This window comes from Maniola hyperantus, chromosome 5 (genome assembly GCF_902806685.2).
Source record: "Maniola hyperantus chromosome 5, iAphHyp1.2, whole genome shotgun sequence".
Taxonomy (NCBI): domain Eukaryota; kingdom Metazoa; phylum Arthropoda; class Insecta; order Lepidoptera; family Nymphalidae; genus Maniola; species Maniola hyperantus.
Genome location: NC_048540.1, coordinates 3,315,156 through 3,342,112, shown reverse-complemented (window position 1 = coordinate 3,342,112; position 26,957 = coordinate 3,315,156). Strand labels below are relative to the sequence as shown.

The following is a 26,957-nucleotide window of genomic DNA, read 5'->3' as shown; positions in this document are numbered from 1 at the left end:
AACAGTTTTTTATATAATTTATTTACATTAATTACAAAATCACTCCATAACCTCGCCTCCCTTACAATCCCTGTCAGTGACGATGCAGTCTTCGTAGGTCCATTTGGGGAACATCCGCTTGTACAGGTTGAGAAGCACTGTGTCCTGAGATTTCAGCTGACCGTCGAATACACACTTCATGTGACCGTGAGTTCCTGATAAGGAAATGATAATTTTAATGAAAATAAAATTCATCGTGATCAACCCATCTGAGCACGGGCTTAGAGTGATAAGGGTTTGGACATAGCGTAGCACGCTGGCCAAGCGCGGATTGGCAGACTTCACACACCTTTGAGAACATTATGGAGAACTGTTAGGCATGCAGGTTTCTTCACAATGTTTTTCTTCACCGTTAAAGCAAGTGATACTTAATTGCTTAAAACATAAAACTATTCCAATATAATTAAATAAAAAATGATAGGTCTCCTATTTTAAGATGATTCCTGAAATCCTGAGGTAGGGATAATCATCATCATCAACCGATAGACGTCCACAGCTGGACATAGGTCTCTTGTAGGGACTTCCACACGCCACGGTCTTATGCCGCCTGAATCCAGCGGCTCCCTGCGACTCGTCTGATGTCGTCCGTCCACCTAGTGGGGGGGTCTTCTAACATTGCGTCTTCCGGTCTGAGATCGCCATTCCAGCACCTTGGGACCCCAACGTCTATCGGTATTATGATCTATGTGCCCTGCCCATGTGAGGTAGTATGGGGATATCAAATTTCTTTAAATGAGCTACTCCAGAAGTTTCACTTCATGGTTCTTTTATTCATTTTAATTTTTTTTGTGATTTAAGCACAAATAAAAAAAGATTCCGACGAATTGAGAACCTCCTCCTTTTTTTGAAGTCGGTTAAAAATTAAAACGTACTTATGAACAAATCATTAGTATTTTCAATTTTAAAAGCAAGAAAACTATACGAAGTATCATATGAAAGGCACATCTGTACATTCTAAAAAACAGTTTTTTTAAATGTATAAATGTTTTTTTTTAATTTCCATACCTAAAGGTTCCTTAATGTGTCCAGTTCGACCGTATTTGGTTCGAAGCTTGCACGGCTTGAAGTATACGACATCGTCTCTATTGAAGAACATAAATCTGATGACTGCTGATTTCTTGTTAACCTGTGTATAAAATACAAAAGTATTAAAAATACTGAAAAGCTTGATTTTAACAGGATGCTGTATAGCGCGTAAAATTTAACTCCTTACACGCCATTTTAACTTTTTGTGTCAAGGGAGATGGTCAGTGCCCAATACATTGTTTGCCCCAGAAAAAAAGTTTACGCGTCGCAATAAAACTTTTACCTTTGTGTTGGTTTTCCTGTGTAAATCCATGCTAATATTATAAATGCGAAAGTGTGTCTGTCTGTCTGTCTGCTAGCTTTTCACGGCCCATCCGTTAGACCGATTTGGATGAAATCTGGTACAGAGATAACTGGCATCCCGGGGAAGGACATAGGCTATTTTTTATCCCGGAAAATCAAAGAGTTCCCACGGGATTTTATGAAACCTAAATCCACGCGAACGAAGTCGCGGGCATCATCTAGTAATAAATAGTATTTTTAACCGACTTCAAAAGAAAGAGGAGGTGGTCAATTCGAATGTATGTTTTTATTTATTTGTATGTTTGGTACGCGATTACTCCGTCAACTATGAACCGATTTTGATGATTCTTTTTTTGTTTTGTAGGACATACTTCAGAGGTGGTCCCATTTTAATTAGGTAAAGATGACCCTAGATAGTGGGGTTACTGCATATTGAGTACCCTAACATCTCACTAAAAATACCTACTTAAAAGGTTGTGTTAGTGAAAAACCCCGCTAATTCTAGGTTTCTATTTATGTCTTTCAAAATACTATTTGTAAAGTGTTGTGGGTATTCTACAATAAAGTCAGTTGTCATCCGATACGCGTTTCAATAACACAACATGGTGGCAGCGGTGTGAAATTAAATGTTTTGGAGTGGAAATAGTGCAGTAATTTCGTTGTACTAGTGAAATATAAGTTGATTTCGGTGGTCTACATATTTATTAACAATGGAACACGCAAGACCACCACCAGAGCTTAGTGTGGATGGCAGCCCCGTCAGCCGGGCTGACGCGTGGAAAAAATGGAAAACGCAGTTTCAGTTGTTTATAAAAGCTGCAGGCGTGCATAAGGAAGATCCAGCGGTACAAGCCAGCTTACTGATCAATTTAATAGGGCCCGATGGTTTTGATGTCTACCAAACATTTAATTTCGAAGCTGAGAAAGATCGCGATGACGTTGCAGTTTTGTTGAAAAAGTTTGACAACTACTTTGGTGTGAAACCAAATATTACGTTAGCCAGGTACAATTTTTTTACCCGAAATCAAAGTGAAGGCGAATCAATAAATCAATACGTAACTGCGTTAAAACTTTTAAGCAAGACCTGTGTGTTTGCCGCGCTCGAAGAGGAGTTGATTAGAGACAGAATTGTGTGTGGAATAAGAAACACTGTAGTTCGGGATCGTCTACTTCGGAGCGACGAGTTAACTTTAGAAAAGGCGATAAAAATATGCCAGGCCGATGAGGTTTCAATGGACGGCACTCGTCAGCTAGAATCTCATGCAGCAAGTTCGGGGCGAGCGTCCATCGATGCGGTGGAAGCGCGCGGCGGATATCGTGGGGCTCCGAACCGGCAATGGAACGCAAGCAGTAGTGGTGGCCGCAACGCGCGAGGCAGCGCACGCGGCTCGACCGCCACGCGCCGAGGCGGTTACGCCGCCGGCGCCGCCGCCGTCGGCCGAGTCGACAGCCGTGCTCCGACCCCGTGTAAAAATTGTGGCAAATATTGTGATTCGCGTTCTTGTTTAGCGCTTGGTGTAAAGTGTTTTTTATGTGGAGGCTATAATCATTTTGCTAGGATGTGTGCAAATCGGGCTAAAAAAGTGTACGATATCGATGTTTATTCGGAGATACCCATAGAGGATTGCGATAGTGACGACGCCGAGTCGTTTTTCATATCAACAATTGCACATACATCGCAGCGTGACTATGCGGACGAGTGGTATGAAACATTAACTGGTGAGTGTGGCGTTGAAAAGTTTAAACTAGACACAGGGGCAGATATAAATGTTATAGCACTAGAGAGGTTTTTGTCATTGGGGTATGATGCTAGCTTAATTAATGTGAAGAGTAATGTTAAACTCCAATCGTATAGTGGTGATATTATTCCTATAAAAGGACTATGTAAATTAAAATGGTGGTATAAAAATAATTTATATATTTTGAAGTTTGCAGTAGCTAGTATTAGCTGTCAAAGTATTCTGGGAAGGCATGCGTGTACAGAGTTAGGTTTAGTGAAACGCGTACATAATATAAATATATCTGCTTATGATCATTTGTTTCGCGGTATTGGTTGCCTTCCCGGTACATATAGCCTTGTTATAGATGAGTCTGTGAGTCCGGTGGTCAGCGCGCCGCGTAAGGTACCTCTAAGTCTCAGAGATAAGTTGCATACTGAGCTAAATAGAATGATCGAGGCTGGCGTGATCAGAAAAGTTACTTATCCTACAAAATGGGTAAATTCATTAGTAATTGCGGCTAAGAAAAATGGTGGTATAAGGCTATGTCTTGATCCGCGTCCACTTAATTGTGCGATTCAGCGGGCACACTTTCAGCTACCGACTATCAATGAATTAGCCACAAAGCTCAATGGAGCACAGTATTTTTCTGTATTGGACGCTAATTCTGGATTTTGGGCTATTAAATTAGATGACAAAAGTGCGGACTTATGTACTTTCAGCACGCCGTTTGGAAGGTATCAATTTTTACGACTACCTTTTGGTCTGAACTGTGCATCTGAGGTATTTCACTCAACACTTAAGCAGTTGCTAGAAGGATTAGAGGGGGTGGATTTATTCATTGATGACATTATCTGTTGGGGAGGAAATAAATATGAGCATGATTTGAGGCTTACTGCGTTGCTAAATAGAGCACAAGAAATAAATCTAAAGTTTAACAAAGACAAATGTAAAATCTGTGTACAGGAGGTGGTTTATTTAGGGCATGTTTTTAACAAAAATGGAATGAAACCGGATAAGGAAAAGGTGAAGGCCATTAAAGACATGCCTACTCCGAATAATAAGAAGTCGTTAGAGAGATTTTTGGGTGCTACTAATTACCTATCAAAATTTATTCCAAACTATTCGAATTATACTGTTCACCTTACTCGATTGCTTAAAAAGGAATCGGTGTGGTACTGGGATAGTATTCATGATGAAGCTATTGCGAAACTGAAAGATTTGGTTAGTAGTGCCCCGGTTTTAGCTTTGTATGACGTCACGCAGCCCGTGGTGTTGTCGGTAGATGCCAGCAGCGTCGCGCTCGGCGCAGTGCTCATGCAGGACGGGCGCCCGGTTGAATACGCGTCGCGCACACTCACGGACACACAGACTAGGTACGCTCAAATTGAGAAAGAGCTTCTCGCTATTGTGTACGCTTGTGAAAAGTTTCATCAATATATATATGGTAAAAAAGCAGTAGTTGTAGAAACAGATCATAAACCACTAGAGAGTATATTTAAAAAAGCCTTGGTGTCTAATCCAGTGCGTTTACAACGAATGTTACTTCGACTTCAAGGTTATGATTTGATTATTAAGTATGTACCTGGTAAATATATGTTCATTGCTGATACTTTATCGCGTGCGCCGCTTCCAGACTCTTTTGAAAGTGAGCTAGATGTTAAATTATTGCATGAAGTAAATCTTTTATTTGAGCATGTTCAAATGTCTGCAAATAAGTTGAGTTTAGTGCGAACTGAAACTTCAAAAGACAGCGATCTTAATCAACTCTGCGAGTATATTGTTAAGGGATGGCCGGCGCGAAAAGGTGATGTTTACGATAAATTAAAGCCTTATTGGTCGTTACGAGATGAGTTGATTGTGGTGGACGGTATCATATTTAAAAATAAATTAATACTAGTTCCAGTTTCTTTAAGAAGTCAAATGTTAAACATCGTTCACGACGGCCATCTTGGAATAGATCGATGCAAGAGGCGTGCGCGCGAAGTTTTATTCTGGCCTGGTATTACAAATGATATAGAACTTTACGTTAAGCGGTGCAAAGTTTGTCAGGAGAACTTAAACACACAAAGTAAAGAACCCTTGATTCCAGTGCAGATTCCTCGCCTACCGTGGAATAAAATTGGGGCTGATATATTTGAATATAGGAAACAATATTATTTGATATTAGTAGATTACTATTCAGGTTTTGTTGAAGTCTGTGATTTAAAAAATATTTGTTCTAAATCTGTAATAACGGCGATGAGGGAAAACTTTGCTAGACACGGAATTCCTGAACTGGTCATAAGTGACAACGCAACTCAATTTTCTAGCCGTGATTTCAAAAGGTTTGCTAGTGAGTGGGGATTTGATCACGTAACTTCATCGCCAAATTATCCCCAATCAAATGGCAAGAGTGAGCGAGCTGTACAGACGGTAAAGAAGTTACTTGTTAAATCTATTAATAGCAATAGTGATTTCTACCTTAACCTGCTTAGTTATAGAAATACACCACGTGATAAGGACTTAAGCTCACCTGCACAGCTATTAATGGGACGTAGACTAAACTGCAGGCTTCCAGTTCATCCTGATTTATTAAAGCCAAAGGTTGTGCACGACAAAGAATACGAGTATCTAATTAATAGGCAGAGGAAAGTCAAAATGTATTATGATAGGCATTGTAAAAACTTACCAGAGTTAGATTTGGGAGATCAGGTGATCATGCAGGATGGGGACAAGAAAACTAGAGGTCAAGTTGTGGCCAAAGCTCCAACTCCACGATCATATGTAGTGCAGAATAACATAGGTAGAACCTATCGTAGAAATCGCCGCCATTTAAAAAAATGTGAACCCCAACTTCATGATTCTCCTGACCCCCCACCTCAACCAGGTTCAAGTACAGATGGTCCCGTCGTCAGGGGTGAGATAGATGCTGGCTGTCTAAAAGAAACCCATCTCTCTCCTCCTATGACAAGGAAAAGAGCTAAGAGGCTACAATTAGACATTGATTAAAAACTGTAATTCTTTAGTAAATAATGTATTGGTGTGTAATTTTTTTTTCTCTTTAATTGTTTTGTTTATTTACATATTGTTTGTTTTATTTGTATTTTTTTTTCTTTGTTGGGGAAGATAATCCTATGTTAATTTGTTTATTATGGGGGAGATGTTGTGGGTATTCTACAATAAAGTCAGTTGTCATCCGATACGCGTTTCAATAACACAACATAAAGTAATTTTATTAGATTTATATAGTTAGGTCTCTTGGTATTTTTCACTATATAAACTTGAAACGACTCCGGGGAAATTTTGGGCCATCTTCTTTCATGTCAAAAGTACTCGCCCAACCTTATTGAAAATGAAAGAATTCAAACAAGTACAAGTAATTTTAAAATAGTTTTTACATGTATAAGTCGCGCAAATTGCTAATGGCCTAAAATCGCGTGGCCGCCATTTTAGTGACGTCAGCTCTAGACTGAAGTTTCATCTGAAGACTGGTACATTTTTACTTAAATATACGTCAAAATCACGTCATTTCGATGTTAATGAGACATGGTTCCAGGGCAATAGCAATTTGCGCGACTTATATTTATGAACATTCTTAAGTATTACCTTGTAAGGGTGTCCAGACAGTACTATTCTCTTGACTACTAATCTATCTGGATTGCACGACTGCAGCACACCCGATGCAACTAATTGTAGTTTCGTGTTCTTTTTTTCCTATAAAATATATAAACACACTCTTATCATAGTAACTTGTAAAAAGGTGATAGCCAAGTTTAGTAGTTCAGAATTAGGCTTTCCAGGGTCCTAGGGTTCAATTCCAGGCATACACCTCTCAACTTTTCTGTAACAAAGGTGTTGTGTGAGGTCTGCTAATCTGTACTTGGCAACGTGGTGGAACATGGCCTAAAGTCTTCTTTTCTTTCTTTAGAAGAGATCCGTGCTCAATCCGTGGTCCGGCGATCAATGATGGTGGTACCTAATTAACAAAATATTTTTCAACGTCAGGATTATATCGAAAAGGCGGATTTTGTTACTAACCTTGAAACATAGAACTGTTGAAGGACTGAACTGTATGGGCGCATAGAAAGTCGCTACACATGTTGAACCAGGTTGGAAGAATCTCTCGTACTGAAAACAACAACATTATTATTATGTTTTGACGACTTCCCTGGCGCAGTGGTGAGCGCTGTGGTCTTAATAGTGGGAGGTCCCGGGTTCGATTCCTGGCAGGGGTTTGGAATTTTATAATTTCTAAATTTCTGGTCTGGTCTGGTGGGAGGCTTCGGCCATGGCTAGTTACCACCCTACCGGCAAAGCCGTGCCGCCAAGCGATTTAGCGTTCCGGTACGATGCCGTGTAGAAACCAAAGGGGTTTAATAAAAACTGCCATACCCCTTCCAGATTAGCCCGCTATCATCTTAGACTGCATCATCACTTACCACCAGGTGAGATTGCAGTCAAGGGCTAACTTGTATCTGAATGAAAAAAAAAAAATGTAAAAGGGCGTACATTTCTATATTAGAAACATTCAGGCCCGAGGCAGGTGTGCAAAAATGTGACTTAACCGGATTAACGACATACGAACACAAGGAAGCTGTGATAGCCTAGTGGTAAGGACGTCCGCCTTCTAATCGGAGGTCGGGGGTTCGATCCCGGGCACGCACCTCTAACTTTTCGGAGTTATGTGCGTTTTAAGTAATTAAATATCACTTGCTTTAACGATGAAGGAAAACATCGTGAGGAAACCTGCATGCCCGAGAGTTCTCCATAATGTTCTCAAAGGTGTGTGAAGTCTGCCAATGCATGCTTGGCCAGCGTGGTAGACTATGTCCAAACCCTTATCACTCTTAGCCCGTGCTCAGTAGTGGGCCAATGATGATGATGAGGGAGTTTTGCTCATAGTACTAACCTTATGTTTACTTCCATTGGTATGCTGACTAAAAACAGGATTCACAATAAATCTTCTGTACCCAACTTGGAAGATCAACCTCTCCTTACTCTTGATCGGTTCATCACTCACACCAGTGCGCTTCAACACAACATTCATAACAGACATCTTGTGTTCATGCGGTAGGAGACCAAACACTGATATGGGAGCATTGGCATTGGCTTCATGGTATACCTTCCATAGGTCTTGCCGTACCCCTTTGACGTGGATTGTTATGTAGAAGCCATACTGAAATATATAATAACAAATATTTATTTTATTGAGATTTTATATAAGACTAGCTTATGCTCGCGACTTTATCTGCGTGGACTACACATAGTTCAAACCCCAATTTTACCCCCTTAGGGGTTGAATTTTCAAAAATCCTTTCTTAGCGGATGCCCTTGTCATAATAGCTATCTATATGACAAATTTTAGCCTTATCTGTCCAATAGTTTCAACTGTGCGTTGATAGATCAGTCAGTCAGTCACCTTTTCCTTTTATATATTTAGATTGTAACGATATTAAAATGTCACTGTTGTCAGCACTTATTGATAAAAAAAATGGTATTATTGTGTAACCCAGTATTCACTACCCCTATTATAAATGCGAAAGAGTGTTTGTTTGTTGGTTTGTCCTTCAATCACGTCACAACGGTGTAACGGATTGACGTGATCATTGATCTCGTGGATTTAGGTTTTAAAAATCCTGTAGGAACTGTTTGATTTTTAGGGATCTGTTGCTCCATTGCGACGTGATTGAAGAACAAACCAATAAATAAACACGCTAATACATCCACAAATTAGTTACACTCAACGATCAATAATCAAATTAAATGAAATTGATGCAATACAAAGAAATTGTTAAAATCAATAAATGAAGAATATAATATAAGTCCCGCAAATTGCTAATGCGCGTGGCCGCCATTTTAGTGACGTCAGCACAAGACTGAAGTTTCGAGCTGATGGTATATTTTTATTTTGGCTGACGTCAAAATGACGTTATTTCGATGTTAATGAGACATGGTTCCAGCGCAATAGCAATTTGCGGCACTTATACTTACCATATTAATAAGACTATCTTCAAGCTCCTTAAAAACCCTCTTTCTAGTCCGATCATAGTTCTCAAACTGAAATATCCTTGCATAATCTCCAGGCAAATTTTCCTTAGGATCCCAAGGTGACGTCCTAAAGGACTCCAAACCCCTATACCTCATAAACCTTTCCTTTGCTGGCACATCCTGTGGAGTATCAACTTCATCAGGGAACTGCTGATCCTCTCTTGCCGCTGCAAATTTTTTGAGCATCTCATGTTCTTCAAAGGTATCAATAGTTGCATCATACTTTTCATCGGTAGGGCCAAATTCTGATTCAGCGACTGATTCGAAATCATTGTCTTGCTCATTCACTTCTTGGTCAGAATCATCTTCTTCACAGGACATGAACTCGTCATTGTCATTTTCATCATCACTTTGTTCATTCTCCAGATCAGAACCGTCACCTTCGCCCTCTGCGTCTGACTCAACAATCCAGGCTGCTTGATAGTCTGACCAGCCTTTGGGAACTTTTTTTACCTAAAAAAAACAAATAGTTTTTAAGTATGGATTGCCTGGAAGAGATCACTGTAGTGATAAGGTCGCCCTTTGTTTTTTAAGTCTATCCTGTATTTTTTTATTCTTGTCATAGTATCTAAATATAATATACAAAAGGAAAAGGTTATATAATATATAAAAGGAAAGGTTGATAGATCAGTCAGTCAGTCAACTGACTGATCTATCAACGCACAGCTCAAACTAATGGATGGATCGGGCTGAAATTTGGCATGCAGATAGCTATTATGACGTAGGATTTTTGTAAATTCAACCCCTAAGGGGGTAAAAAGGGGGGTTGAAATTTGTGTAGTGCATGCGGAGGAAGTTGCGAACATAAACTAGTTAAGCAATAAAGATGTTTATCTGTGTGTCTGTCTGTCTGTCTGTCTGTCTGTCTGTCTGCTAGCGTTTCACGGCCCATCCCTTCAACCGATTTTGATGAAATTTGGTACAGAGATAGCTTACATCCCGAGGAAGAACATAGGCTACTTTTTATCCCGGAAAATCAAAGAGTTCCTACGGGATTTTTAAAAACCGAAATCCACGCGGACGAAGTCGCGGGCATCATCTAGTAAATAAATAAATAAAAATAGGAATATACTTTTACAAATTAGAGAAGAAAGGACAATATTAACTGTTTCAAAAAATTACTAAATACAAAATGCAATACTTTTTTCTTAGTATCCATATTGGCTTGTTTAATTTCATCCTCTGTCGGCCATGTCTGTTCTGCATCCATAGGATCTGGAACATTCTCAGACTCCAAAGACTCTTGCTTTGCTGGATCAGCTATTTGTAATACTGACACTTTTGTAACCTCTGCATCCATAGTATCACTTTTAGCATTTTCTTTACCCATATTTAATGGATGGGGATCTTCTAAACCATCTATTCTTGACATTTGGAAGTCTCCCAAACCAGTGATATGAATCAAACCATTTACATTTAACGGCATACCTTTTAAGTAACCACTAACTTTTAAAGTGCCACTATCACCTTCAGTGTCTGGTATATATTCAACCTCTTCCGCTAGCATATAAGGTCTTTTTTCTCTATGGTGTATGACATTTCGTTTCTGATTACCTATTCGACGCAATACATTTAAGCCATCTGAACTTTTGTCTAACTGCATGATTTTTTCCTCTGGCAACCATTTTGAGATTAGTTTCTGTACATTTTGCTTTTCAGTTGTTCTTTTTTTAGGGTGGACTCCTTCGATGTCCATGGCCACCACCACTGGGGTCGGCATTCCCTGGGCCATAGACAGAGCTAGAGCTTTCTCGCCCCATTCGTCTACTGGTTCATCAAGAGCTGAACTCACGAATAAAACTGTATCTGCAATTTTGAGTGCATCTATTAGACTGAAGTCGTTGTCTTTTTCAGGACAGATGAATGAAAAACGCTGCTTGAAGTTGGGTAACCTAAAAATAAATAGATATAAGTAACACTAACATTTTTTATGAAGTGATAAGCTAATTTATAGGGATTATAATAGACAGATATTACAGATTTTCATAATATAACATTTATTGATTACACAAAATAAATATAGTACTGATTTCTGAATTACTTTTCAGTCAGCAGTCAGCAGTCAGGTTGGTCAAGTCAGTGACATGTTAGGAATCATAAAAAACCTAAGAATTTCACAAGATATAATTAAGCTAAGAATAGCTTTTAGATTAATTAGATCAAACAAATTAAGGTTTTCATATAATTTTAACGTTGATAAGTAAACAGAATTTTGAATTAATTCAAATTTTATCTAATTAAAATTACAAAATATGTAAAAAATTGCGTGTTTTGGATGTTTGTTACTCTTTCACACCACAATGACTGAACTAATGTGGCTGAAATTTGGAATGGAGATAGCTTGTACCCTGAATAAAAACCTAAATCCAGGATGAAGTCATAGGCATCATCTAGTTCTATAAAACTTTATGTACAGTTTATAAAGCAAAAATACTTAGGTACCCAACATGTAAGATGCCATTCGGAGAGTGAGTAACGACCGCTCCTTCAGAGCAAGTCTTCAATATAACCAGCGCGGATTGCACATCGAGCTGCGCGTTCAACGGCAAGACACACACCAGGAACGGTGGGTTGCGGTTACCACCCAGACCGCGCTTCTTAGCGAGCACTTCTTCACGTTTGTTTTTACGTATCTGCAATGCTTGGTGACGACGCTCCTCCTTCTTTAATATATGACGATTTCGACGCACAAACTCCTTGATATTCACCTTACCTACAATTTTAAATAAGTTTATTCGGATAAACTAGTAAGAAACTTGTTAAAAGTAAAAATAACCTTACCTTTAACCGCGGCCGAAATTCCCCTTTTTGATCTATGACGGGACTTGTGAGATTTGTTGCTCTGTTTCAGATTTCCAGCGCGATGTGCTTGCTGCATTTTTAATGAATATATTAAATTCTTAGTACAATTAAATTATTATTTTTAAAACAAAAACAAACACATGGTTTTATTATGGCATATGATTATGAGTGACAGATACTGTTAGATGAGAATTGAGATAACTGTCATCCATAGTGTTTCCACTTCTGTTTTTGGTTTTACCCTAATTTATGTAGGAATTTACCCTAATTTTTATACCCTGATGTATGGCGTTACAATAAAACTGCCCCCCAATTGTGTAAGAATAGCCATTTCATGGCTATCGCAATCGTCAAGAAATTCTGCCCTTTGATTGGTTGATTCGCTGTATACATTTTTTCACAGCCAATCAAAGGGCAGAATTCTTACACAATTGGGGGGCTGTTTTACGTTAATTAAATAGTTAGTATAATTTCACGTTTTTAATATCCTAAATCTTGTATTGTGACGAAGATGGTGTTTTATTATTATCATTTTCTTCCTTGCTTTATCCTTTGAATTGCAAGTTACTCGAATCTTCATCGTCATGATCAACCCATCGCATCCGCCGGCTCACTTCACTACTCAGCACGGGAAGGGCATATGCGGATTGGCAGACTTTACACACTTTTGAGTACATTATGAAGAACCCTCATGCAGGTTTCCTCACGTTTTCCTTCACCATTACAGCAACTGATATTTGATTTCTTAAAACGCACCATAACTTCGAAAAGTTAGAGGTGCACGTGCCCAGGATCGAACCCCCGACAAACTAGTAATTAGGTACATACTCTTTGCCTCCGACCTCCCGTATAGGAGGCGGACGTCTAACCACGAGGATATCACGGTAGTAATCTTCAGGAAGACCTAATTCCACAAAACAAATCGTATTTATGCATCTCAAAAACCACCAATATTTTACCTGAACAATAGTCAATACCTCAGGTAACTATAATAGAATTGAAGGTATTTTTCTTTCTGATTTTTAATGTGCTGGCCTCATCGACGACAGGAACTGCATTGGCCCATGTCACAGTTCACGAGAGAGGAAACTTCTAACAAAACGTTGAGGCTTCGACAGCAGGTAGCCTTAAACTAGCCCTATTTATTTTACGTCACCGTAACCTAATAAATATTTAACAAATGGTCGATTCAGGATCAAACTGCGAGTTCTCTGCCCACTGTCACTCTGCCAATGTGGGAACGATAATGTTAATAAAATATATAAGTGAAGGAGGATAGGATGTAGGGTATACTTTCAAAAGATTATAAAATAAAAGTCAAACAAAGTATAATGTCCATATCTGTACTGACACATGAAGCGCGAATTGCCTATACGCACACTGAAACATGACAGCGATCTCTCTTACTTAGCATAACACATTTATTTTAATTTAACCGATAATCTCTGGTAAAGGCAGTTGGGCGGACGCCCTTTTATTTCTAAATATTAGGAGTCGACAATATTGACCACATTTAGCAAAAGTTTCATCATTTCTTGTTCACCATAAAACTACTATAACAAGTAGGTATAACGCAGGCAAAGGTTGCCTGGTAGAGATTGCTGTGAGCAATAAGGCCGCCTTTGCATACAATTATTTTTTAGTTTTAGTTTTTTGTAATAGTTATGTAATATTTTTTGTGTGCAATAAAGTATTTCTATCTATCTATCTATCTAACGCGTAAAATTTAACGAATCGCGCGCCATTTTAACTTTTTGAGAAAAATCTTTAAAACAAGTCAACATAACCTCACTTCACTTTCTTTGTCAAGATCTCACGTACAAAATACATCTTGTCAAACAAAAAACTGGCCACAGTGATAAAGACAAAAAATAATCATTCGTCACGTTATTATAAGAGCTCAAATGCATTTAACTATCTCGCTCTAACAGTCAGTCACAATAGGGCTACTTCTACAGATATTTATTCTGAGCTGAGGATTAACCGTACTTTTGACATGGCAGTTAACCGATAGAGATAAAATGGCGCGTGTCCAAAAAAAGAGGAGGTGCAGAATTTGGTGCACCTTGTAAATCTTCGGTATGCTTTATGGTCTGTATATTTCTGCACTAGGGTGTGCAATGAACCTTTCTACATGTCAATATTATCGACTCTTTTAAAACATACAATACCAAAACTAAAGTAGATATTCTTAAAGTTTGTTATATCGCAAATGACTTAGCATTTTATAGACAAAAGAACACAATTTAATATAATAACCTAAAAATATTAGATCTATAGTAAAACTGGCGTTCTTTACAAACAAATTGATTAGATTGTTAATTAATTTAATATTTTAGTGAATGCAATATTGTACTATTCGGTTTCATACTTCAAAAATGGAGACAAAAATAATATTTCAATAAGTATGTAATAATAAGCCGAGTTGCCCCAGTTCTTACTTAGACAGACACTCGTACATGCTCGACGAACTAACATAATAAACTAAAAAGTAAACATAGTAAGTAATGGTCGAATTGTATACAAATAATCAAATTTGCTTGAATAAACAAAATCGTCGAGTATGTACGCACAGGCGATTTAGCAATGTGATTGATAGACTGGGCACAGACTAAAGAAAATTAAGATTTCAAACGGCGATCACAACTTTTTGTGGCAAAGGTATATAGGTTTTATATATCTTATTTGTGGCATTCTGTATTTTTCTCATTTTTATTTATATATGAGAAAAAACAAAAATAGTAATTTAACCAAAATGCTAAAATATTGCTAAAAATCAACAGGCATATTTCCATTTCATTTTGTGCTCAAATAATTCTAGGATTTTTACTATTAAATGCCACAAACTGTAATCATCTTAAATCTTCAAACAAATAGTTTTACTTTTTTTTAGCATAATATAGATAGGCAGAAATAAAACACGCCAAAAGAAATCGATTATTATACCTTGGCTTGGATTATTATATTATATTAGTATCTAAATACGCATGCGCGGTGGCTTCACTATTATGAGTTTCGGAGATCAGTCTATTTTTTCATTTAGTCTGTGTAATGTGAAACGGCCATAATAATATACCAAGTGTAATTTTTAGGGTATCGTACCTCAAAAGGAAAAACGGAACCCTTATAGGATCACTTTGTTGTCTGTCTGTCTGTCAAGAAACCTACAGGGTACTTCCCGTTGACCTAGAATCATGAAATTTGACAGGTAGGTACATCTTATAGCTGACATTTGGGGAAAAATCTGAAAACTGCAAATTTAGGGTTAGATCACACAAAAACAATTAAATTGTGGTCATGAACTAATAATTAGTGTTCGCGCCGCTAGGAACGCGTCGTGGTGTGTGTGTGCATGTGTGTGTGCGGACGTCTCGGCAGGCGGGCCCCAATCACTTCTTGTTCGAGAACTTGTGCGCGCACGCCGGACGTGCGCTGATAAAAATGTAATTTAACCAATTACAAACCATATTCACAAGGTGAAAGTTTGTTTTACTAAAATACAACAACGAGGAGCCATCGAAGTCCCCAACAATTAGTATTTTCAACTTTCGAAGTGAGATAACTATATCAAGTGGGGTATCATATGAAATGTCTTCACCTGTACATTCTAAAACAGATTTTTATTTATTTTTATGCATCATAGTTTTTGAATTATCGTACAAAATGTCGAAAAAATACGACTGTAGTACGGAACCCTCATTGCGCGAGCCTGACTCGCACTTGGCCGGTTTTTCAATAGTACATAATTTGCTTTGGGGTACAGTAGAATTTTACAGAATAGGTACTTATAGATTTTGTTTGTCTTTACTTGAATACACATAATAGGTATTATAGTATGCTATTTTTACTGAAGGCATTTTTTTTCACAGATAATATTTTATCATACGGAACGACAGGCGTAAAGAACATGGCTGAAATTAATGTTCGAATTTCAAATTTCGCGCGCATCCTAGCCTGCCAATGTGGTTAATTCTGTTGTACACTATCTCTAATCTAAATCAACAGGTCTATGTGTCTCTCCTGTTCTGCATGGAGCATTGTGAAAGGGATAGCTATACATTTAGACCTGCAATTTCAGTTTACAGATTGTGTACAACAGAATTAGCCACAATGTGGGAGTTTAAGATTTTAATTTTTTTTTAGTAAAATACCCGCAAATTGCTATTGCGCTGGAACCATGTCTCATTAACATCGAAATGACGACATTTTGACATCATTTGACGTATATTTAAGTAAAAATATGCCATCAGCTCGAAACTTCAGTCTAGTGCTGACATCACTAAAATGGCGGCCCAGCGCATTAGCAATTTGCGGGACTTATGATGTTGATTAAACATCGATGGCGCCGATTCTCTTGTTTTTCTCTTAACTAAATTTATAGTATCTCCATCTCTTTCTTTTTAACATTGCTAAAAAAGGACGCAACATGAACTTTAAATTTAAAGACACTAACTTTTAGTGCACGCTACAAACAATGGGCTCGCGAGTGGCAGTTAAAGTCACGAGGTTTGACAAAACTGTCAAACTGTGTCTGTCCTTTTCATATTACATTACATACTAGTGCTGACGTCACTAAAATGGCAGCCACGCACATTAGCAATTTGCGGGACTTTTATCGATGTTTAATCAACCGCTATAATATTTTTAGGTTCTTTATTGAGACAGTTTTGATTTGTTTAAGCTTTAGGTTTTTTATTACGTCGCTTTTTCGCGTCTGCACTCTCTGCGGGTGGTGGTTTGGCAGCCGTCGTGTTTGGCGAAACTCCAGTCTTGTTGTACAAGTTGTTAAGAAACTCTTCAAGATTTGGATCGGGACTGAAATATGTAAGAAACACTTGATAAATACCTACTTACCTTGTAAATACAGTGTGTCACGTAAAAGGGCCTCTGACCTTGTAGCTGTGCAGTGGAAGATTTATCGATTTATTTATAACTAGACGATGCCCGCGACTTCGTCCGTGTGAATTTATGCTCTAGCAGACAGACAGACAGCTGATACACTTTCCCATTTATAATATTAGTATGGGACTATGGATTTTTGTCTTAAATGCCACATTGTGGCTAATTCCGTTGTACACAATCTCTAAACTAAACTAAAATGGCACGTCTAAATCTATTGCTATCCCGTTCATAATGTTGCTTGCGGAAAAGGATAGCACTTGATTTAGACCTGTTAATTTAGTTTAGTTTAGAGATTGTGTACAAGAGAATCGGCCCCAATGTGTCTATCTGTTACCTTGGCACGCAAATCCGTTCAACCGATTTTGATGAAAGGTATATAAAGATAGCTGACATCCCGGAGAATCAAACTACGCGTCAGGGAGCGTTACCGTTGTTAAATTTTACTAACGTTAAAACAACCAAAACATTTCGTTATGTTACCGTGACAAGGTAACTTTAATTGCAGCGGTATACCAATATGATTTATAGCTATATTTTATCTTTACTTAATGGTAAATGCGCGTCGAGCAAAGACGCTACCTTGTACACGGCATCGCTAAAATAGAGATAGGATACCTGTATAAGTAATGTTACTTTTACCGGTATCTATGTAGATAACGTTATTGGATGGTTAGGTATCGTTATTTTTATCGTAACTTTTAACCGGTATGTGAACGATATTTTTCGTAACGTTACACAAATAATACCAGTATTTAATTCGGCCCTTGTTGCCCGTTTAAGGCCGATCTAAGGTGAATATTTATAGTTACCCAGTCGAGGGACGCTGGTTGGGATGGAAGTCGGCCGCGGCCGCTTTGTTCCCTAAGACGATTCTGTACTGGACCACGTGGCAGTCCGGCCTTAACTGCTTTAGATTCTTTTTCTATAACAGCAAAACGAACGAGATCAGAACAGGCAGTGGCGTGCAGGTCATAGAGGCATAAATGCACTGCTTACCCCAGTTGTAATAGCTCAATGAATATTTTTCATTATGACCTGCCAGTAAACAGGTTCCTACCTAACTAATGCCTACCCTGGCTTCAAACCCTGTACCCTGTTCCCTGAGAACAGGGATATTCAAATCAAATCATATTATACTTTTATCTTTATTGCCAAGTTGCTGACATAAAAGAGCACAGAAAATAATAATAATAATATGGATATGGAAAGAATTAAAAATTAGGGTTTTTTAACACTTAGACCAGCCATACACGGACAGCTTGAAGCAGTCAGGATGGACTGCTTCAAGCTGCTACTGCATATTGAACTACAGACTTCTACGTACGTACATACACGAACCGCTCAAGCAGTTTATCTTTACCTTTTGAATGAATTGTATAAAACTTAATGTTACATGTTTAATGTAGATATCAGATTACTTTTTAAGACGTATAAATAATATCTGTCCCGGCTGAACTCACGTGTATAGTCGACGTTAGCCCGACTAGTTTCGAACCCATCCGGGGTCCTTGGCTGGGGTGGGGGGGGGGGGGGGGGACACACACACACTTCGCTTGCCTGGGTTACGGTGACGGTTCCACCGATGAAGATCAGCAAGAACTGTCGGGAGACGTTCGGCTCCCCCCCACCCCAGCCCAGCCACCCTCGCAGCGGGCTCTACGGGCGGCGGCGCGTGCACGAACTGACTCCCTTGAAAAAGGATTCCGGATGGGTTCGAAACTAGTCGGGCTAACGTCGACTATACACGTGAGTACAGCCGGGACAGATATTATTTATACGTCTTAAAAAGTAATCTGATATCTACATTAAACATGTAACATTAAGTTTTATACAATTCATTCAAAAGGTAAAGTGGCGTTACCTGACAGCTGGCCCACTGCGTGATCTGGTAGACGGCGCCGTCCATACACGCGTAGTACATCACTAACAGACCCAGCATGCTCGATTCCGCCCAGATGTCTCCCTGGAATCCAACATGGTACACTCAAGAACTAAATCACATAACGGGCGGCGGTAGGCAGTCTTTAACCTATTGGAGGCCCTGGGCACATTAGAATAATGTCGCCTAACATTTTTGGGTCGGGGGTTAAAAACAAGAAGGGTCGAATATAAGTCAGTCTTGTTAGTTAGTTAACAATCTCTATGGCCCTTTGTTTGAAAGGACCTTTTAGATCTGTGATTATATCGAATTAAAATGTTTTTCGGTAATAAAATATCGGTCGGTCGGTTATAGTTTGGGACTAGTGGGCCCCTGTCGATCGTGGGCCCTGGGCACGTGCCCAGAGTGCCCAGTTGGAAAGAGGGGCCTGGCGGTAGGTTCCACCTCAGCTTAAGCAAGCTTAAACAAAGTAATTTCTCAACTCGGCTGTACAAACAAACAAGACACGTATAGCGAGAGAGAGACGCATCAAGGAACGGGCGGGAATGTAGGAGCGAGACGTGCGCTGTTACCCTCCCCGCTAGCTCCCCGACCTCGGACACCCAAAATCTGTGTTCTGCGCAACGTCGTGCGCAAACTTCAGGGACGCCTTTACGCTTGAATCGCACTGTACTTATCTAGCTGGAAACCTAGAGGAGCTTGCACCTTCTGGGTTCGCGCCCGATGCCTTGACCACTCGGCCACGGTTTCGCTTACTGCCAGTGACAAAATTTGGGATATATGTATTGTTCACTCAGTACTGAAGCGACAGAAGATGCAGGTTCGATTCCTGCCGGTTACGCAATTTTTGATATGTATTTCAAAATTACTTAGTAATTTCCTTGAAGTGTAGGTAAAAACATTATCATAAAAATTGTAAAAAAAGTCTAGATGAGCTTGTTTTACATTTATCGCTAATCAGTACCCTTATTACAAACGCGAAAGTGTGACTGTTTGTTGGTTTGTCCTTCAATCACGTCTTAATGGTGCAACGGATTGACGTGATTTTTTGCATGGTTTATGGCATAAAGACCTGGAGACTGGAGAGTGACATAGGCTACTTTTTATCCTGGAAAATCAAAGAGTTCCCACGGGATTTTTAACAAATCTAATTCCACGCGGACGAAGTCGCGGGCTGATGCCCGCAAGTTCTCAAGTAATTGGGTATTTGACTCAAATTTTTTTATTACTTTATTATAAACTAGGATAAAAATAATGACGTAAACTGAAAAAACCATTTCAATCGATCAAATAACAAAAAAGTTAAAAGCATTTAAATATTTCTGAGTAGACAGAGAAAGCGATATAGAATTTTGACGTCTCACCTTACTAATGCCATAGTAGCTTCGTGCGGTTTCATACAAATTTTCGTTTTGCGAGAAAGGGAAAGAAGACCCTCTCACTCCAAAATTATAACTTTGTAAATCTTTGTTGGATTTTAATATTTTTTTCGGCGTACGTCATTATTTTTATCCTAGTTTATAATAAAGTAATAATATTTATCAAATTCAAAAGTAGGAAAATATCCAATTATAATTTTGTTCAAACAGCGTACCTCTTTAGCGGAGTGTCGTATCTTGCACTGGGCACAGTAGCGCGCCGCGTAGCACGGCCGCTCCGTTAGCACACGCTTGTGTCGCCGCCCGCAGTTCGTACATCTACGACATTGAACAAACAGCGTACCTCTTTAGCGGAGTGTCGTATCTTGCACTGGGCACAGTAGCGCGCCGCGTAGCACGGCCGCTCCGTTAGCACACGCTTGTGTCGCCGCCCGCAGTTCGTACATCTACGACATTGAACAAACAGCGTACCTCTTTAGCGGAGTGTCGTATCTTGCACTGGGCACAGTAGCGCGCCGCGTAGCACGGCCGCTCCGTTAGCACACGCTTGTGTCGCCGCCCGCAGTTCGTACATCTACGACATTGAACAAACAGCGTACCTCTTTAGCGGAGTGTCGTATCTTGCACTGGGCACAGTAGCGCGCCGCGTAGCACGGCCGCTCCGTTAGCACACGCTTGTGTCGCCGCCCGCAGTTCGTACATCTACGACATTGAACAAACAGCGTACCTCTTTAGCGGAGTGTCGTATCTTGCACTGGGCACAGTAGCGCGCCGCGTAGCACGGCCGCTCCGTTAGCACACGCTTGTGTCGCCGCCCGCAGTTCGTACATCTACGACATTGAACAAACAGCGTACCTCTTTAGCGGAGTGTCGTATCTTGCACTGGGCACAGTAGCGCGCCGCGTAGCACGGCCGCTCCGTTAGCACACGCTTGTGTCGCCGCCCGCAGTTCGTACATCTACGACATTGAACAAACAGCGTACCTCTTTAGCGGAGTGTCGTATCTTGCACTGGGCACAGTAGCGCGCCGCGTAGCACGGCCGCTCCGTTAGCACACGCTTGTGTCGCCGCCCGCAGTTCGTACATCTACGACATTGAACAAAAAAATATATATTAAAAAAACCGACTTCCAAAACCACTACAAATTAAAAAATAACTTTTGCTTCTAGTTTCAACACGTGTAGGTATGTATGTTGAAGTCGGGCGAACTACACGCTTAGATTTCTAGTTTCTTTTATCCCTAAAATATCAATTCATCATCAGAAATTCCCGAATCCCCACGGCTTAGGAGTTCAGTACCTTGCAGCATCAGCATTGACGAGTTGGGATTAGGAGTTCAATGGTGTAGTCTATGCTTGGCACCAAAAATAATATTGCATCATCCGCAGTTCCTGAATCACTATAGTTTAGGAGTGCTGTACCCTGCCTACATCATCAGGGTTGAAGAGTTGGGACTTTTAGTTCAAGAATAAAGTCGTTGCTTGGTACCTACAACATTAATTCATTTAAGCACTTCCTGATAACTTAGGCGGCAAGTAACCCTGCAGCAACAGGATTGAGGAGTTGGATCCAGCAATTTAAATGAAACCACCACCTTAACATCCTCTGTTGATTTAAAAAAAATTATTTGCAAATCGATCCAGAAACCTGGAAAAAATCTATGTACATCGATTTACATACATAAAAAAAAGTTTAAAAAAAACGGGCCGAATTGAGAACCACCTCCTTTTTGAAAGCCGGTTGAAAAGAGTTGTTACTAGCCCCCCGTCCCCACTTGTCGTTTGTCGCTTGATATTCCAGTGGCAGTACATTTTAACACAAAATCGGTTTCCGACAAGTGTGAACAGCTTCATATAAAATGTTCTGCTATTGGAACATCCGATTTAGAACCGGGCCCGAAAAATGACAAGTGGGAACCGGGGGTCAGTCGCTCGGATATGAAAAAGGTCATAAAGTCGTCACTAGGCGAATAATATTGTGTAGGAAAAATCTAGTATTTTGCATTTATATATTCTCGTGGCTCGTTCGTGTTACGCAACTCGCGCGATCTTTGCTTGTTCGCTCCCCGACACTAGCCTAACGAACTCGTACCTTATAGTGTTGGCGGCGAACTCCATCTTGTCGTGCAGCTGAGCCAGCAGCACACTGAGCTCGCCCCACGCCGCCTCCGCGCTACGCGACTCTCGCGCTCTTTGCTCGTATGCTTCCCGACGCTCCTGTTTACGGCAAAAAATAAAACATTGCATAAAGATCGATTCACATCTACCAGCACGTAGCGTGGCAGCCATAACAAAAACACTAGTATGTATTCATTTCATATCATCATCAACCGATAGACGTCCACTGCTGGACATAGATCTCTTGTAGAAGGTGTAATTAGAACGCTAGCAAATACGAAAACAGGTGATAGTACTGATGATACCACAGAAATTTGCGATTTTAAAACAAACCTGTATTTTTTAAAGTTCGCACTGCATTGCAAATAAAATATCTGACTGACGCTAGAGGTCAACGAACTTTGCGTAGATAGGTGCCGCGGGATCAATGCCGCGTCGTAGGTGGGGCATTGACCACGAGTTTTGCACGCTATGCATTGCGGGTTTGAAAAATCCTAAATCACTAAAACTACAAGTAAATTTTGGTTATGGTATTGGATTGTGTTTAGGTACAAAAGTATGTCTTACAGGTTCTCCAATAAGGTCGAAAGCGTGTTGCAGTATTTTGAAGGCCTCCTCCGCGCCGGGCTGCTGGTTCTTGTCGGGGTGCACGAGGAACGCTTGTCGGCGGTAGTAACGCTTGATCTCCTCGTCTGTGCATGTCACACTCACACCTAGGATGCTAGAAAGAGAGGGTAGTTATATGAAGGTAAGCAGGATTTAGTTCAATGATAGTAGTAAAATGATAATAAACCACCAAAAAATTTATAAAACTTTTATTCGATCGATAAGTGCAACAAAAATGCATTTAAATTAATTAAAAAACGCTGCCCGCTATGTTGTTTATTCATTTTTAGATTTTTTTTCGCTTGGTGTGAAATACCCTATTAAGTCGCTTATGTGTTTCTCCGAGAAGGTTTCTGCGATTTGTTTATCTTTTAAGCAAACTAAGGAAAACTAAAGTATAGTTACCTATATGGATCTTTTCCTTTACAAGCAAGTAATCGTTTCATAGCCTCCTCGCCCGTCGCCGGCAGCGGTATGTTTGAGTTGAGCTTGGTTGAGTCATCACCACTGTCTGTTTCAGTTTCTGGAATGATACAATGTCATAGGACCGATTCTCTTGTCTTTCTCTAAACTAAATTTAGAGTATCTGCATCTCTTTCTTTTTAATATTGCTAAAAAAGGACAGAACATGAATTTTACATTTAAAGACTTAAATTTAAACTATAGGCTCGCGACTGGCAGCTGAAGCCACGAGGTTTGACGGCTCTAAATTAAATTTAAAACTGTCAAACTGTGTCTGTCCTTTTCATATTACATACTCTAAATTTTAGGTGTGCTCAGAATCAGCACTATTGTCATTGCAAAGCCTCAATAGTTCAAAGGTAAAGGCGCGGACTGAAATCGGATAGGTCGGCGGTTCAAATCCGAAGCCCGATCCGTTCAGTAGTTAGAGCTGTGCATTGATGCACAACTCTAAACACTGAACGGATCGGGCTGAAATTTGGCATGCAGATAGCTATTATGACTTAGGCATCCGTTAAGAAAGGATTTTTGAAAATTCAACCCCTTAGGGGGTGAAATAGCGGTTTGAAATTTGTGTAGTCCACGCGGACGAAGTCGCGAGCATAAACTAGTGTGAATTATGTACCTTTTCCTTTAGAATAATTGTGTTGTTACCATTTTTAAACCATTTAAGTTTCCTCCAAAATGCGAAGCGAGTGTTTCCAAACTTCCTGTCGATGTACATGAAGAATTTATTGCTCCCAAGTTTGGCGAGCCAGTCCTTACTGCTGCGCCACACTGCTTGAGAGCTCACGTAGGTCTGTGTGAACACTGATGTACATCTGAAAAACATAATAATAGTTAATAGCACCCAGATAGTTTTTGATATGTATTAAAAATTATTTAAAAATTTCCTTGAAGTGTAGGGAAAAAACACTAGCATGAAAATTTTAAATAGTTAACAATTTCATGATCAACCCATCGCCATCCATTACTAAAAATGGTTCTTCTCTCATAATAAAAAGGGATTAGGCCATAGCCCCTTCAGTGCAGATTGGACTTCACACACCTTTGAGAACATTATGAAGAACTCTCAACTTTGTTTTCCTTCACCGTTAAAGCAAGTGATTTTAATTTCTTATAACCACATAGCTCAGAAAAGTTAGAGGTAAGTGCCTGGGATTCTAAATGATTAAATGCATGATTTTGAATTTCAAGCCAAGGTAAAAAATAACATTAATAAAGAAACAGGATGAACATGTTTCTTATTATTAGCAACTTAAAATAATTCAAGCTTTTCTAAAAAAATTGTTTTAGAAACTTATTTCATGTAGTTTTTGAAGCATTGTAGTATCAACTACAGCTTCATTCTTCGGTCTATCATTTTTTAACTTATCTTTTAACAGTACAGCATAATAATAAACTTAATAATGTTTTCAAGTATCTAAATATATATAAAAGGAAAAGATGACCGGCTGACTGACTGATCTGTCAACGCACAGCTTAAACTACTGGACGGATCAGGTTGAAATTTGGCATGCAGATTATGACGTAGGCGTCTGCTAAGAAAGGATTTTTGAAAATTCAACCCCTAAAGTGGTGAAATAGGGATTTGAAATTTGTGTAGTTCATGTGGACGAAGTCGCGAGCATAATGGTGCATCCACACCACAGTTAAAATTTGTGGAGCAACATTTCCAAATGTTACTCAGCAACATCAGGCAACAAAAAGTTATTAATTGTTATGTTGCCACAAAAGTTACAGATTGTTACCTAATGTTACCATGTTGCACAATGTTGCTCCACAAAAGATAACTGCGGTGTGGATGCACCGTAAGCTAGTTTTGAATAAAAACATATTCATCATGCCATGTTACTCAAAAGATACAGTAAAACTTACAAATCAAAAGACAAATGAAGGCTCATACGACAGATATCCGAAAGTAGATACAGGAACCACACAACTGCCTTCCAAGTAGCGCCGCCCCAGCGTTCTAGATAGTTCTGTACCAGACCCATGTAACCTGGCTTGTTCCTCCTCACTTTAGTCTGGTTTCCCTTCTTCTTGTCCTGTGTGATTTTAGAACTCTTGTGATGAATGCGGGCCTCTTTTTTCTTCCTAGACTTAGTGCCTTCGATCTGTCCTTCCCGTAGGACAAACACGGATGTTTCCTCGTCCTCATCCAAATTAAAATCATCTTCCTCGACATTTCTCTCAACACTCTTTGGCTTATCAAGTTTTTTATCCTTTTTCGGTTTCTCATCCATCTGAATAAAAACAAATTGGGCGTCATTGTCTTGGTTTAATCCCTCCTCACTCGTTATATCGTCTAACGAAGACCATTTACGTGACATGTTGTTACGTTTGTTCTTTGACTTTTTGCTTGTTTTCGGTTGCTTCTCAATGTCATCAATGTTAAAATCACCAGATTCGCTTCCTGATGAAATGGTTGTGTGCTTTTTGTCAGATCTCTTGTTTTCATCGTTAATCTGTTTTATGTTTTGGGGTTTCTCATTTTTAACAAGTTTATTAGGTGTTTTATTCTCAACAGAATTTTGAGGCTTGACTTTCTTTGTCTCGGGTGGAGTGTTTTTTGTGTTCTTGGCTAACACATCGGAATAACTCGGACGCATTGGTTTAACTTCAGCCACTATACGTTTTTTGGTGCTAGTATCGGCTAGTGGACCATGTTCATTTCTCTTCGGTGAGTTTTCAGGCTTCATTGGAGCCAAATTTGGTTCAATACCATTATTGTTTGATATAGTGGGAGCATCTGGATGGTTTAGTGGATAATTTTGACCAAACGGAGAATAAGTACCACTCAAGTTTGGCTCCCAGTTGCCCAAAACTTCCTTCAAGAAGTTTGATGTTGGCATATTTGACTGTGGATTCACATTTTCCTGATTGAAGGTGCTGTGTTGGATTGTTGCAGACGGCTGCACCTGAGCACTGTTATTTAAAGTGAATTCCTGGTTTAATGTGAAGAGATGCGAGGGCGTCGCTTGTTTGGGCACGTCGACTAGGTTCTGATTATGGTTGAAAAGTTCATACTGACCAGACATGGGGAAGATAAGCTGTTGGTTATTTTCGTCATAGAAAACTCTGACCATCTGTCCGTTGCCCAGATTTAACACAGCATTGCCGTAACTCTGACGATTAGCACGATTGACGTTCGGGATTGCATTGAATGAGTTTTTATCATCCCTGTTATCGGTTGTTTGCATGTAGGGCTTGTTATAAACATCATTGCCGAAGTTATTCCTCCCGTACATGTTTTCCGGGGTCGCGTTCGGACTGGACGGCAATGATGCCTGGTTGATCTCATTCATTGCACCAGGTGCACAATTCTCACCGGTTTCCACATGGTAGTTCCATGTACTATCGTTAAATCTCGGGTCGTCCGTTGGCGACCTTGCCATTTTAATTGGTTATTTATCAATGCACCAAATAACCGAACACAAAATAAAATCATAGGTAAAGTTTTGGCATTGTTGTAATTTATAGATTAGTTCTAAAAGTTAATTATTATTGAAATATTTTGCCTTTCAAGAAATAATTTTGACACTTTGACACTTCACTGCACTCACCGACCAAATGTCACTCACAGACCAATAACATATAGGATAATGTCACTGATAGTGACATAGAGTAATCATTCATCCAAGGATAGTGATAATGACAAACATGACAAATGACACTTGTTCAGTGTCTCACC

General features: G+C 39.5%; 3 protein-coding genes and 1 long non-coding RNA gene across 4 annotated transcripts in view; 1 reads left to right on the top strand and 3 right to left on the bottom strand.

Annotated features, from left to right (window-relative positions):
• Positions 1-25,297, top strand: part of LOC117982633 (maltase A1-like) — a 306,078-nt gene extending 280,781 nt beyond the window's left edge. Inside the window, exon 12 of the mRNA XM_034969003.2 lies at positions 25,288-25,297. The gene's annotated coding sequence lies outside the window, so the exon portion shown is untranslated. The remainder of the gene's footprint in view (positions 1-25,287) is intronic.
• LOC138402369 (uncharacterized) overlaps positions 1-26,957 on the bottom strand; it is a 352,933-nt gene that overhangs the window by 10,603 nt on the left and 315,373 nt on the right. The window lies entirely within an intron of this gene.
• Tsr1 (Tsr1 ribosome assembly factor) lies at positions 3-12,100 on the bottom strand. The gene is made up of 9 exons (XM_034968999.2): positions 11,898-12,100; positions 11,559-11,829; positions 10,258-11,008; positions 9,060-9,569; positions 7,978-8,244; positions 7,107-7,196; positions 6,675-6,782; positions 1,045-1,165; positions 3-194 (listed from the first exon to the last, which is right to left on the bottom strand). The coding sequence occupies exons 1-9, from the start codon at positions 11,992-11,994 to the stop codon at positions 40-42; spliced, it is 2,370 nt and encodes a 789-aa protein (XP_034824890.1). The 5' UTR covers positions 11,995-12,100; the 3' UTR covers positions 3-39.
• LOC117982628 (dnaJ homolog dnj-5) lies at positions 15,927-26,828 on the bottom strand. The gene is made up of 9 exons (XM_034968998.2): positions 25,142-26,828; positions 23,918-24,084; positions 23,207-23,324; positions 22,763-22,916; positions 22,170-22,294; positions 21,062-21,164; positions 18,682-18,783; positions 17,630-17,742; positions 15,927-16,733 (listed from the first exon to the last, which is right to left on the bottom strand). Exons 1-9 carry the CDS (start codon positions 26,659-26,661, stop codon positions 16,595-16,597), a joined length of 2,541 nt encoding a protein of 846 aa, XP_034824889.1. The 5' UTR covers positions 26,662-26,828; the 3' UTR covers positions 15,927-16,594.

Coding starts and splice junctions, on each gene's coding strand:
- LOC117982628 (XM_034968998.2), bottom strand. CDS start 26,661: ATGGCAAGGTCGCCAACGGACGACCCGAGATTTAACGATAGTACATGG. Junction 24,085..25,141: donor CTTCATTTGTCTTTTGATTT/GTAAGTTTTACT, acceptor TATGTTTTTCAG/ATGTACATCAGTGTTCACAC. Junction 18,784..21,061: donor TACGACACTCCGCTAAAGAG/GTACGCTGTTTG, acceptor GTTGGATTCCAG/GGAGACATCTGGGCGGAATC.
- Tsr1 (XM_034968999.2), bottom strand. CDS start 11,994: ATGCAGCAAGCACATCGCGCTGGAAATCTGAAACAGAGCAACAAATCT. Junction 8,245..9,059: donor AAGATAGTCTTATTAATATG/GTAAGTATAAGT, acceptor TATATATTTCAG/TATGGCTTCTACATAACAAT. Junction 1,166..6,674: donor TGTCTGGACACCCTTACAAG/GTAATACTTAAG, acceptor TTTTATACACAG/GTTAACAAGAAATCAGCAGT.